The sequence below is a fragment of the Cebus imitator genome, unplaced genomic scaffold, assembly GCF_001604975.1.
Source record: "Cebus imitator isolate Cc_AM_T3 unplaced genomic scaffold, Cebus_imitator-1.0 Scaffold2, whole genome shotgun sequence".
Classification (NCBI taxonomy): domain Eukaryota; kingdom Metazoa; phylum Chordata; class Mammalia; order Primates; family Cebidae; genus Cebus; species Cebus imitator.
This window is the reverse complement of record NW_016107317.1, coordinates 2,644,973-2,658,883: the sequence shown is the minus strand read 5'-3', so window position 1 is coordinate 2,658,883 and position 13,911 is coordinate 2,644,973. Positions and strand designations below refer to the sequence as shown.

Genomic DNA, 13,911 nt, shown 5'->3' with positions numbered 1-13,911 from the left:
TTCTCCCACAGATGAGGAAGACAAAGTTTCAGGGTTAACTGACAGGTTTCAGTTCTCCTAAATGTGACTCAAGTTGTCCTTTAGTTCCCTATCAATACATGTTACTGCAGCCATCCGGCCATTGCCTTGGCTTTTGCTATGGTTAAGAAACTCTGTCTTGTAGAGGCCTAGATGGCAGACCTAGACATAAGGGAAGCTTCTAGAAAAGCCAAAATAACCCAAATCTTCCCTGGGGCATGAGAAACCTGGCTCCTTACCTGGAGTGTCCCAGGTCCATTCTAAACTTGTGGCCCCCTTCACCATTCTAAGCCTTCCCCAAACAAGACTCACACTGTTAAGTATGAGTGGGACCAATGAGTTTTCAGCATTGTGTGGCAGGGGCCTAGCATCCTCCCAACTTCTTTTTCCCTTCCTACAGTGGCATATGTAGACCTAGATCCTCCCAACCATGCCTCCAAATTCCAGCAGCATATTGTTTCACTTTGAAATTGAAGTGTAATTTCCTAGCAGAGATGACAGTTTTTTAAGGTCATCAAAGGCAAGGATCATTTTATATTCTTTGGATTTCCTGTGTCTAGCACAGAATGGGCATTTAAAGAGTAACTAACTGAACTGATTCTTCTGGAACTAAGGAATATTCTGTATGAATTACTGAGAAGTTCTATTTTCTCTTCCCACCCTGTTTCCAGGGAGAATCAACAGCGTTTGCAAGCAGAATTTTCAGACATGATTGCCAACTCCTTACAGAAAAGACAAGCAGCAGGGATAAGAAGCCAAAAACCAAGACGGGTAGCCAGCTATAAAAAAGGCACTCTGGAATACTTGCAACTGAATACCACAGATAAGGAGAGTACCTATTTTTAAACCTAAATGAGGTGTAAGGACTCACACAAATTAAAACACAGTTGCACTGAGGCAATGGCCTCAAGTGTCCTGAAAGCCTGCATTTTCCAGAGACCTCAATGAAGCAGAAATGTACTTAAGCTTGGCTGCCTTGTCTGGAACATAGACTTTCTTGCCTGAATCACATGTGTGTTCTCAGTGAAATAACTAACTACCTTCCACTCTGGATCCTTATTCCAGCAGTTGTTCCAGGAAGCTTCTACCTAGAAAAGAAAAGAAATGAATAGACTTTCTAGAACTTGAGAAGATTTTATTCTTATTTCATTTATTTTTTGTTTGTTTGTTTTTATTTTGTTGTTAACCGGCTCTTTTTCCTTCTGTATTCATAAGATTTTTTAAATTGTCATAATTATATTTTAAATACCTTATCTTCATTAAAGTATATTTAACTCATAATTTTTGCAGAAAGTATGCTATATATTAGGCAAGAATAAAAGCTAAAGGTTTGCCAAGTCTGTGTATGTGCTTCTACCTATTTTAACCATTTTCCTGGAACACATCAGTCACATCATCTGTACTAACTGAAAAACTGACTACATTCACTCATACTGAAGCATGGCAAAGTTAGCACTGTTGCTCCACAGTGAGAACCTTGAAGGTTAGTATCACCTGCTACACATGAGGGAATTTCTGACCTTTAAACACAAGTGTTGCTTCAGTGTGTCCACTTAACAAGTGGATGGCGGTGATCTAAGAATGGGACCTAGGCAGAAGTCAAATTCCTGTACTGCGTTTTTCTAACTATAAAGTAATCTGTGTCTCTAAGCTCCTGATCTTTCATCAGTAAATTATGAATCATAATATCCACTTCATATGAGACTGTGCCATCTCCTCCCCCAACCTGGCAAAACACCACTCACAGATAATTTCCTTAGACCCACAGTTTACAAAGTAAAAGGAGGGAACTGGAGAGGAAACTTTGATGTCCCCACCAGTCTGAGAATCTTCACAAGAAGCTCACTCTGGTCCTGTCTCATGAACCATTCCAAGTACCAGGTGGGCTGAAACACGAGGGGTGAACTGGGGACAAAAGCAGAGGTGTTGATTGCCGAAACTCACATGCAGATCTTGCAGCTGTTCTGTGCTCCAATCAGCAGAGATGCCACACTGAGGAGACTGGATGATGCAACAGCTCTACTGGAGGCAAAACCCACAGGAAAGCCTGAATCCCTGGTTAGATTTCCCACAAAGCCCAGGTGCTAATGTGGAACCTTCCTCTCACTTGGAAACAACTAAAAGAGTTTTTTTTTTTTCCCTTTTAAACAACCTTTAAATTTTAGCACTTTCTTAAGTCTTCCCCAGACCAGGAAGCAATAACAGTCTGGTGATTAAGTTACAATATTAAGTACTAAAGGTCTAACACCAGCAAAGAATACCTGTAAAACCTGGAAGAAGTGACCATCTCCTCAAATGTGCAGGCATCAGTGTAAAGACACAAAGATTGTGAAAACTCAGGGAAATATGATATCATCAAGAGAAACCAACAAAGCGCCAGTGATAGACCCAAAATAATTGAAGGCCTGTAACAAGTCTGGCAGAATTCAGAAAAATCTTCTTAAAGAGTTCAGGGAAGCACAAGAGAGTATAGATAAAAAAATTAAATGAAATTTGAAAAACAATCCAGGAACAAAATGAGAAAACTGACAAAAGAATATAAAAACTCATATAAAAATTGAAATCTTACACATAAAGGATACAATAGCTAAACTGAAAAGCTCACTGTAAAGCTTCAATAGCATATTTAATCAGAGGAGAGAATCAGTATGCTGAAGACAGGACATATGAAATTACCCAATCAGAAAAAAAAAATAATTATAGGATATCATCAAGCAAACAAAACTTTACATAATAATTCCTAAAGAAGATGAGAGAGAAAAGGGCCATATTTTTAAAATTATAGCTGAAAGATTTTCAAATCTGAAGAAAGATAATAGCATTCAGGTTCAGGAAGCTCAGAGATCACCAATCGAATTCAAAGAGGAATTCCCCAAATCACATCACAATCAAATTATCAAACATCAAAGAAGGAGTATTTAAAGCAGTAAGAGAAAAAAAATCACACTCAGTAGAGCCCCAATATAGCTTGCAGTAGATCTCTCAGCAGAAACTTTGCAGACCAGGAGACAGTGAGATGTATATTCAAACTACTGAGAAAAAGAAGCTGTCAGCTAAGAATATTGTAACCAACAAACTATCTTTCAAACATGAAAGACAGATAAAGAGTTTCCCAGACCAAAAAACAAAACAAAAAAAAACTCTGAGGGGATTAATCAACATCAGGCTTGTCATACAAGAAATGCTAAAGGGAGTCCAGCAGTCTAAAAGAGAAGGATGTTAACATGCAACAAGAAAACATCTGAAGGTAGAAATTTAGAATATTCTAATACTGTAATTGTGGTATATATACTGATTATATCTTAATTATGAAGACTAAAGCTTATTAAAGATGATAACTACAACAAGTGATTAAGAGGCAATATAAAGAGATGTAAACAAACATCAAAAAGTCAAAACATAGAGGGGGAATGATGTTAAAGTATAGTGAAATTGTTGCTTGCTTTTCTTTGCAAACAAAGCTAAGTTCTTTTCAGTTTAAAATAACCTATTATAACGATAACATGTTTTATGTAAGCCTCATAGTAACCACAAAGAAAAACATCTATAATAGAGACAATGAAAACAAATAGCACAGAATTAAAACATACTACTGGAGAAAATTACTTAACACAGAGAAAGACAGTATAAGAGAAAGAAAAAATTTACCAAAACAATGCAAAAAAACACTTAAAAGAATGGCAATAGAAAACATTTCCCTATCCATAATCACCTTGAATGTAAATGGATTAGATTCCCCAATTAAAAGACACAGAGTAGGCTGGGTGCAGTGGCTTACACCTGTAATCCCAGCACTTTGGGAGGCCGAGATGGGTGGATCACTTGAGGCCAGGAGTTTGATACCAGATTGGCCAACATGGTAAAACTCCATCTTTACTAAAAATACAAAAATTTGCCAGCGTGGTGGCATACCCTGTAATCCCAGCTATTCGGGTGGCTGAGGCACAAGAATCTCTTGAACCCAGGAGGTGAGGTTGCAGTGAGTGGAGATTGTACCACTGCACTCCAGCCTCAGCAATAGAGTAAGACTCTGTTTCAAAAGAAAATAATAATAATAATAAGAGATAGAATAGCCGAATGAATTAAACAGGACCTAAGTAAATGCTATCTATAAGAAACTACACCTCTAAAGATATGTGCAAACTGAAATTGAAGGAATGGAAAAAGATATTCCATGAAAATGGAAACCAAGAAGATCAGGAGTAGCTGCACTTAAATCATATAAAATAGACTCAAGTTAAGAACAGTATAAAAACAATAAAGAATGGTATTCATAAAGATAAAGGAGTCAATACAATAGGGGATATAATAATTGTAATATATATGAACCCAATAATAAGATAAAATGTAAAGCAAATATTAATAAACCTGAAAAGAGAGACTGTCTATAATATAAAGTAGTAGGGGACTTTAGCCCCCCACTTTTAGCAATAGACATATCATCCAAACAGAAAATTAATAAATATGAAGATTAAACTGTATTCTAGACCAAATGAACCTTACAGACTTTTACAGAACATTCCATCCAACAACTACAAAACACGTATTTTTCCCAATAGCACATGGAGCATTCTTCAGGACAGATAATATTTGAGGCCATAAAATAAGTCTTAATACATTTAAAGTCAAAATTATATTAAGTATCTTTTCTGACCACAGTGGAATAAAACCAAAAATCAGTAAGAGGAGAATTTGACACAGTGGGCATGAGCAGGTGAAGAAAAGAAGAAAGAAAAAAAAAAANAGAGAAATGTTGGAAACTACAAATACACAGAAATTAAACAACATGCTCCTGAATTACTATTAGGTCAAGAAAGAAATTAAGAGTGAAATTAACATTTTTCTTAAGACAAGTGAAAATGGAAATACACCATACAAAAATCTAAGAAACACAGCAAAAGCAGTTCTATTAGAGAAGTTTATAGTAATAAATGCCCACACTGAAAAAGTAGAAAAATCTCAAATAAACAAGACGACTTTCACCTCAAGAACTAGAAAAACAAAAACAAATTTAACCCAAACTCAGTAGAAAAAAAGAAATAGTAGAAAAGAGTTAAATGAAATAGAGATTTTTAATACAAAAGATCAACAAAACAAAAACATTTTTAAAAATATAAACAGAACAACAAACCTTTACCTAGGCTTACTAAGAAAAGGAGATGACTCAAATAAATAAAATCAAAGATGAAAAAGGAGTCATGACAACTGATACTACAGAAATACAAAAAATCATAAGAAACTAGGAGAAACAACAATAGATTAGCAAGTCTAGAAGAAATATATAAATTTCTGAACACATACAACCTATCAAAATTGAATTATGAAGAAACAGAAAACTCAAACAGAACAATAACAAGTAACAAGATTGATGTAGTAATAAAAACTTTCTCGTCAAAGAAAAGCCCAGGACCCAATGACTTTACTGCTGAATTCTACCAACATTTAAAGAAAAACTAATGCCAATTCTACTCAAACTATTTCAAAAAGTTAGAGAAGGGACTACTTCCAAACTCATCATCCAAGGCCAACATTATTGTGATTCCAAAACCAGACAAGGACTTCAAGCCAATATCACTGATGAGCACATATGCAGAAACCCTCAACAAAATGCTAGTAAATAAAATTCAACAGTATATTGAAAAGATCATTTCACCATGATCAAGTTGAATTCCTCTCAGGGATGCAAGGATGGTTCAACATACACAAATTAATAAAGCTGATACACCACAGTAACAAAATCAAGGATAAATACCATAAAATCATTTTAATTGACGCTAAAAAAAAAAAAAACTTTCAAAAAAATTCAGCATGTCTTCATGATAAAAATTCTCAACAAAATGAACACAGAAGAAACATAACACAATAAAGGCCATAATGACAAACCCACAGCTAACATCATACCGAACTAAAAAAAGTTGAAAACTTTTTCTCTAAGATTTGAAGCAAGACAAGAATACCCACATTTACCACATAATTTCATCATAGTACTGAAAGTTCTAGCCACAGCAGTTATGCAAGAGAAAGAAATAAGGGGCATCCAAACTGGAAAGGAGGAAGTCAAATTGTCCCTGTTGGTAGACAACATAAACATATATATAGAAAAACCTAAAAGACTCCACTAAAAACTATTAAAGTAATAAATAAATTTAGACAAGCTGCAGGATACAAAACCAACATAGAAAAATCAGTAACATTTCTGTATTTCAATAGCAAACTAACTGGAAAAAAATCAAGAGAGAAATTCTGCTTACAATAGCTTCAAGAAAAATAACTACCTAGGAATAAACTTAACAAAGGACTTAAATGATCTCTACAATGAAACCTATAAAGCATTGATGAAAGAAATTGAAGAGTGCACAAATAAATGGAAAATATTGCATGTTCATGGATTTAAAGAATTAATATTATTTAAACATTTACATTACCCAAATCAATTTACAGATTTAATGTAATTCTTAGCAACATACTAATGGCATTCTTCACAGAAATAGAAAAATAATTTAATTCATATGGAAATGCAAAAGACCCCAGAAGGCCAAAGCAATTTTGAACAGAAAGAGCAAAGCTGGAGGCATTTTATTACCTGATTTTAAAATGTACTATAAAGTTACAGTAACCAAAACCACAGGATACTGATATAAAAACAGACACACAGACCAATAGAATAGAATGAAGAACACAGAAATAAATTTATGTCTTTACATTCAATTGATTTTCAACAAAAGCATCATGAACATGCATTGGAGAAAAGACAGTCTCTTCAATAAATGAGAGTAAGAAAATCATATATCCACATGCAGAAGAATGAAAGTAGACCCATATGTCTCACCAAACGTAACAAAAACCAACTCTAAGTGGATTAAAGACTTAAACATAAAGCCCAAAACTATGAAAGCTAGAAGAAAACATAGGGAAAACACTTAGCTTAGGCAAAGATTTTATGGCTAAGACCTCAAAAGCATAGTCAAAACAAAAAAAAATAGACAAGTGGAACTATATTTAACTAAAAACTCCTACAAAGTAAAGGAAACAATAAACAGAATGAAGAGACAACCTGTTGAATGCAATAAAATATTTGCAAACTATTCATCCAACAAATGACTAATATCCAGAATATATAAGTAACCCAAACAACACAACAGCTAACACACACGCGTGCACACACACATACACACACACTCCAAATTAAAATTCAAAAATAAGGAAAATACCTGAATAGATATTTCGCAAAGGAAGACATACAAAAGGCCAAGAGAAATATGAAGAAATAAATGCTCAACAGGAAAATGAAAATCAAAACCATGGTAAGATATCACTTCACCCCCACTTACACCTATAAAGCTATTTAAATTTTTAAAAATTAAAATAAAAGGCCATGTCCAAAACCCGGAGCAACCACCACCACATTCATGGTGTCGGTAATTAATACTGTGGATACCTCCCACGAGGACATGAGCCCAGATGGACTACTATGGCACCCGCCTGGCAACCTGTTCATCAGACAGGTCCTTCAAAATCTCTGTTGTGCGCAATGGAGGGCAGACCCTCATCACTGACCTCAGGGGTCATGAGGGTGCCGTGTGGCAAATGGCCTAGGCACACCCCATATCCGGCAACATCCTGGCATCATACTCCTATGGCCGGAAAGTCTCATTATCTGGAGAGAGGAAAACGGCACCTGGGAGAAGAGCCATGAGCAGGCAGGACATGACTCCTCGGTGAACTCAGTGTGCTGGGCCCCCCATGACTATGGCCTAATCCTGGCCTGTGGGAGTTCGGATGGGGCCTTCTCCCTGCTGCACCAGGGAAGGCCATTGGGAAGTAAAGGAGATCAACAACGCTCACACCATTGGCTGCAATGCCATCAGCTGGGCCCCTGCTGTTGTACCTGGAAGCCTCATAGACCAGCCATCTGGGCAGAAACCTAATTACATCAAGAAGTTTGCATCAGGTGGCTGTGACAAACCTCATCAAGCTGTGGAAGGAGGAGCAGAAGCTAGAAGCACACAGTGACTGGTTCAAGATGTGGCCTGGGCCCCCTCCATCTGCCTGCCCATCAGCACCATCGCCAGCTGCTCCCAGGATGGTGGTGTGTTCATATGGATCTGTAATGATGCCTCAGGCAACATATAGTACCCCAAATTGCCGCACAAGTTCAGTGATGTGGTGTGGCATGTGAGATGGTTCATCATAGCCAACATCCTGGCTGTATCCATGGAGACAATGACGTGACCCTGTGGAAGGAGTCAGTTGATGGGCAGTGGGTGTGCATCAGTGATGTCAATAAGGGCCAGGGCTCCGAATCAGCATCAGTCACAGAGAGCCAGCAGAACAAGCAGTGAAAAGACAGGTGGGGCTTGGCTCCCCACCCGCCAGCTCCAGGATTGCCCCTTCCTGGGCCAACTGATCAAACAACTGGAAGAGCCCCCAACTCCAACAGAATCATTTTCCCAGGAGGAGTTACAGATGCAGTCACAGATTGATATCTGCCTTAACACGATTGGAGATGCTTTGCAAGATACTATCCATCTGAAAACGCTCATGGTATGAGGACGAAACTACAAATGATGTTCAAATCTATTTTAAACTATTTGGAGCCATTTTTATGTACCTTTGGGTTCACACATTATTTGGGGGGTTTTGTTTCCAAAGTAACTAAATAAAGTCATATTGCTTATTTTAAAAAATAACATAAAAAGATATCACTTCACTCCAGTTAGAATGACTATTATCAAAAAGACAAATAAATAAATAAATAACAAATGCTTGCAAAAATGTGAAGAATGGAATACACTGTTGACGTGTATGTAAATTAGTACAGCTATTATGAAAAACCAGTATGAAGGTTTCTCAGAAAACTAAAAATAGGTAATAAAGCTACACACAAGTCTTTAAAAAATCAATGTAATTTAACACAGGAGTAAAAAAATTACACAAACTACATAATCAAATGAAGGAAAAGTGAATAAAACAAAACAGAGCTACTAAGAGCTATGGGAGAATATCAAATGGTCTCACATGTATGTGATTGGAATTCCAGCAGACAAAATAATTCATAAGAAATATTTGAAAAAATAATGGCTAAATAAAGTTACAGTAGCCAAAACCACATCATACTGGCATAAAAACAAACACATAGACAATGGAATAGAATAGAGAACATAGAAATAAATTCATGCCTTTACATCCAACTGATTTTCAACAAAAGCACTACAAATATACATTGAAGAAGAGACAGTCTTTTCAATAAATGAGGGTAGGAAAGCTATTTATCCACATGCAGAAGAATGAAAGAGTTTATCAATGTAATGACAGCCACCAAATCACAAGTTTTAGAATCTCAGAGAAATCCAGTTAGGATAAATTCCCAAACCCACATCTGAGCATATTATATTCAAACTGCTGAAAACAAAAAAAAATTATGAAGATAGCCAGAGAGGGGAAAAAGACATTGCACACAGAAGAACAAATATTAAGAATTACTACAGACTCATTTCTGAAACTATGCAAGCTAAAAGACAACTGAATGACATCTCCAAAATGCTGAGAGAAAAAAAATTCTATACCCAGTAAAAAAAAAAAATAGATATATTTCAAAATAAAAAATAAAGATGTTCACACCCCCAAAATGAATGTGAGGATTTATTGTCAGCAAACCTATTCTATAGTTAATATTAAATAAGGTTCTTCAGTCAGAATACATTCAATACCAGAAACAGACTTGGATCCACACAAATAAATGAATAGTACTGAAAATAAAATTTATAAAGGTAAAATAATTTTTTTATTTTTACATGTTCTAAAACTAGTCACGTGTTTACCTTCTTGCATTTGATTCCCTATTGAATTGCACAGATTTAGAAAATTGTAGCTTTATTTTAGTTTCCTTTATGACACTTCACCAAAGAAGACATATAAATCAAAACACATATCTACATATATAAGTGTTGAACATCATTAGTAATTAGTAAAGTGTAATTAACATGACAAAAAGATACTACATACTTACTAAAATGGCTACAATTAGAAGTCTGACGATATGAATGCTGACGGGGATGCAGAGCAAATGGAACTCTTATATATTGTTAACAGGTATTTAAAACAGTACAGAAACTTTGGAAAATAGCCCTTTCAAATGTGAATTAAATAGACACAATAGAATCTAACAATACCACTCCAACATAATTATGCAAATAAAATAAAAACTATATTTATACAAATATGTTTCTGAATGTTTGTATTAGTATTATTGATAAGAAACAATTTAAAAACGTACTTTTCAACAGATATACGAATACAATAACTATGGAGTATCCATACAATCATATGCTACTCAGCAATTAAAAAAATGAACTATTATTCATAAAACATTATGGGTGCAATGAGTCAATAAAGGAATTGAGAATTTTTTTTAAAAAATTTTTTGAAATAAATAAAAATGAATATTCAACATACTAAAGCCAATGGAATACAGCAAAACCAGTACCAACAGGACATTTTATAGCAATAAACACCTACATCAAAAAAGTAGAAAGACTTCCAATAAACAACCTTATGTTGCACCTTAAAGAACTACAAAAGCAATAACAAACTAAGCCCAAAATTAGTAGAAGGAAAAAAAATAATAAAGATTAGAGAATAAATAAATAAAATTAAGACCAAAAATCTGAAACCAATAAAATGAAAAGTTGGTTTTTTGAAAACATAAACAAAACTGACAAATTTCTAGCTAAAATAATAAGGAAGAAAGATTCAAATTTATTTATTTATTTATTTATTTATTTATTTATTTATTCAGACAAAGTTTCATTCCTGTTTCCCAGGCTAGAGTGCAAAGACACAATCTTGGCTCACTGCATCTTCCGCCTCCTGGGTTCAAGAGATTCTCTTGTCTCAGTCTCCTGAGTAGCTGGGATTACAGACACCCGCCACCATGCCCAGCTAATTTTTTTTGTATTTTTTCTTTTTAGTAGAGACAGGGTTTCATCATATTGGTCAGGCATTCTCAAACTCCTGACCTCAAGTGATCCACCCACCTCAGCCTCCCAAAGTGCTGGGATTACAGGCATGAGCCACCATGCCCAGCTCAAATAAACAAAGATGAAAAAGGAGACATCACAAATGATACCACCAAAAATTCAAAGGACATTAGATACTATTATGAGCAACTATATGCCAATAAGTTGGAAAATCTAGAAGAAATGGAAAACTCCTAGACTGATACAATCTACCAAGATTGAACCATGAAGAAACAGAAAACCTGAACAGACCAATACAGTAATGGGAATGAGATAGAAATAATAAAAGGTTTTCCTTCAAAGAAAAGCCCAAGACCTGATGGCTTTACTGCTAAATTCAACCAAAAATTTAAAGAAGAATTAATATCAATTCTGCTCAAATTTTTGAAAATAATTGATGAGAAGGAGTTCTCCCTAACTCGTTCTGTGAGGCCAGTATTGCCTTGATTCCAAAACAAAGACACAACAACAACAACAAAAGAAAAAACTATAGGCCAATATCACTAATAAACATAAATGCAATAAACCTCAACAAAATACTGGCAAACTGGATTAAACAACACAATAAAAAGAAGATTCATCATGATCAAGTGGAAATCATCCCAAGGATGCAAGTATGATTCAGTATATGCATATTAATAAATGTAATACACCACATTAACAGAATCCAAGACAAAAACCATACAATTATTTCAATAGATCCAGAAAAAGTATTAGATGAAAATTCAACATTCTTTTATGATAAAAATTCTCAACAAATTAGACATGGAAGAAGCATACCTCAACACAATAAAGGTCAAATATGACAAATTCACAGCTAGCATCATACTCAATGGGAAAAAGTTGAAAGCTTTTCCTCTAAGATCTGGAACAGGACATGGATGCCTACTTTAATTTAGCATAATATTGGAAGTCCTAGCCAAAGCAAATACGCAAGAGAAAGGAAAAAAAGCATCCAAATTGAAAATAAGGAAATCAAGTTGTCCCTGCTTCCAAGTGACATAATCCTATGTATGCAAAACCCTACAGATGCCACCAAAAAACCATTAGAACTAATAAACAAATTTAGTACAGTTGCAGAATACAAAATAAACCTACAGAAATCTGTGGTGTTTCTGTATGTCAACAGTAAGCAACCTGAAAAAAAAAATCAACAAAGCAGTCTACAGATTTTGTGCAATCCCTGTCAAAATACCAATGATATTCTTCATAGAAGTAGAAAAAAAAAACCTGAAATTTGTACAGAACCACAGAAGACCTCAAATAGCCAAAGCAATCTTGAGCAGAAAGAACAAAGCTGGAGGCATCATACTAACTGACTTCAAATATGCTACAAAGCTATAATAATCAAAACAGTATGGTATTGATGTAAAAACAGACACATAGACAAATGAAACAGAATAAAGAATACAGAAAGAAATTTATGCACTTACAGCTAAGTAAGTTTTGGCAAAGACACCAAGAACACACATTGTGGAAAAAAGATAATTTCAATAAATGATGCTGGGACTGAATCCCTATCTCTTAATATATACAAAAATCAACTCAAAATGAATTACCTTAAATGTAAAAACAGAAACAAAAAAAACTTCTAGGCCAGGCATGGTGGCTCACACCTGTAATCCCAGTACTTTGGGAGGCTGAGGCAGGCGGATCATGAGGTCAGGTGTTTAAGGCCAGCCAGACCAACATGGTGAAACCCTGCCTCTACTAAAAATACAAAAGTTAGCCAGGTGTGGTGGCACACGTCTGTAATCCCAACTACTCAGGAGGCTGAGGCAGGAGAATTGCTTGAACCTCAGAGGCAGAGGTTGCAGTGAGCCAAGATCACACCATTACACTCCAGCCTGGGCAACAACAGAACAAGACTCTATCTCAAAAAACAAACAAACGAACAAACAAAAAACTTCTAGGAGACAATGTAGGAAAAATGACTCTGGACATTGGTCTGGGTCTGGGCAAGGATTTTTTGAAAAAGACTTCAAAAGCACAAACAAACAACACCAACAACAAAAAACCAAAGATGAGAGTACATTTTAGTTTGATTGATTAGGAAACCAAACAATGAAGTGAAGTGATATAACCTAGACAAAGGAGAAAATATTTGCAAACTACTGATCCAACATGGGACTAAAAACCAGAATATATAAGAAATTTAAACAATTTAATAGCAAAAAATAAATCACCTAATTTAAATATAGGCAAAAAGACCTCAATAGATATTTCTTGGAAAACATAAAACATAGAAATGGCCCACAGGTACATAAAAAAAAATTCATCATCATTAATCATCAGATAAATACAAAGCAAAACTGCAATGAGATATCATCTCACTCCAGTTGAAATGGCTTTTATTGAAAAGATAGGCAATAATAAATGCTAGTGAGGACGTAGAGAAAGAGGAACGCTTGTACACTGTTGGTGGGAATCCAAATTAGTATGGCCACTATGAAGAACATTGTGATGGTTCCTCAAAAAACTGAAAATAGAACTACCATATGATTCAGCAATCCCACTGCTTGGTATATACCCAAGAGAAAGAAAATCAGGATATTGAAGAGATGCCTGCATTCCCATGGTTATAGCAGCACTCTTCACAATAACCAAAATATGGAATCAAGTGATTACCAATGGATGAAGAGCTGAAGAAAATGTGGTATATATACATAATGAAATATCATTCAACAATAAAAAAGGATGAAATAGTGTCATTTGCTGACTTCTTAAATGCAATTTCCTAAGAGAAACCAGATCCCAAAGACTATATATTGCATGGCTTCATTTAAATGCCTTTTTGGTAAAGGGAAAATTTTAGAAATAGGAGCAAAGTCAGTGGTTTCTAGGAATTGTGTGTTGGAAGAATTTGATTACAAAA

The 13,911-nt window shown here is 35.1% G+C and overlaps 1 protein-coding gene and 1 pseudogene across 2 annotated transcripts in view; both read left to right on the top strand.

Annotated features, from left to right (window-relative positions):
• Window positions 1–1,356, top strand: part of GUCY2C (guanylate cyclase 2C) — an 82,834-nt gene extending 81,478 nt beyond the window's left edge. For both annotated transcript variants that reach the window (XM_017528346.2, XM_017528335.2), the window contains one exon: window positions 690–1,356. In XM_017528346.2, coding sequence (XP_017383835.1) covers window positions 690–864 — 175 coding nt within the window. In that variant the 3' untranslated portion in view covers window positions 865–1,356. The remainder of the gene's footprint in view (window positions 1–689) is intronic.
• Window positions 1,357–7,427: 6,071 nt separating this feature from the next.
• On the top strand, window positions 7,428–8,419 carry LOC108304242 (annotated as a pseudogene).
• Window positions 8,420–13,911: the final 5,492 nt, after the last annotated feature.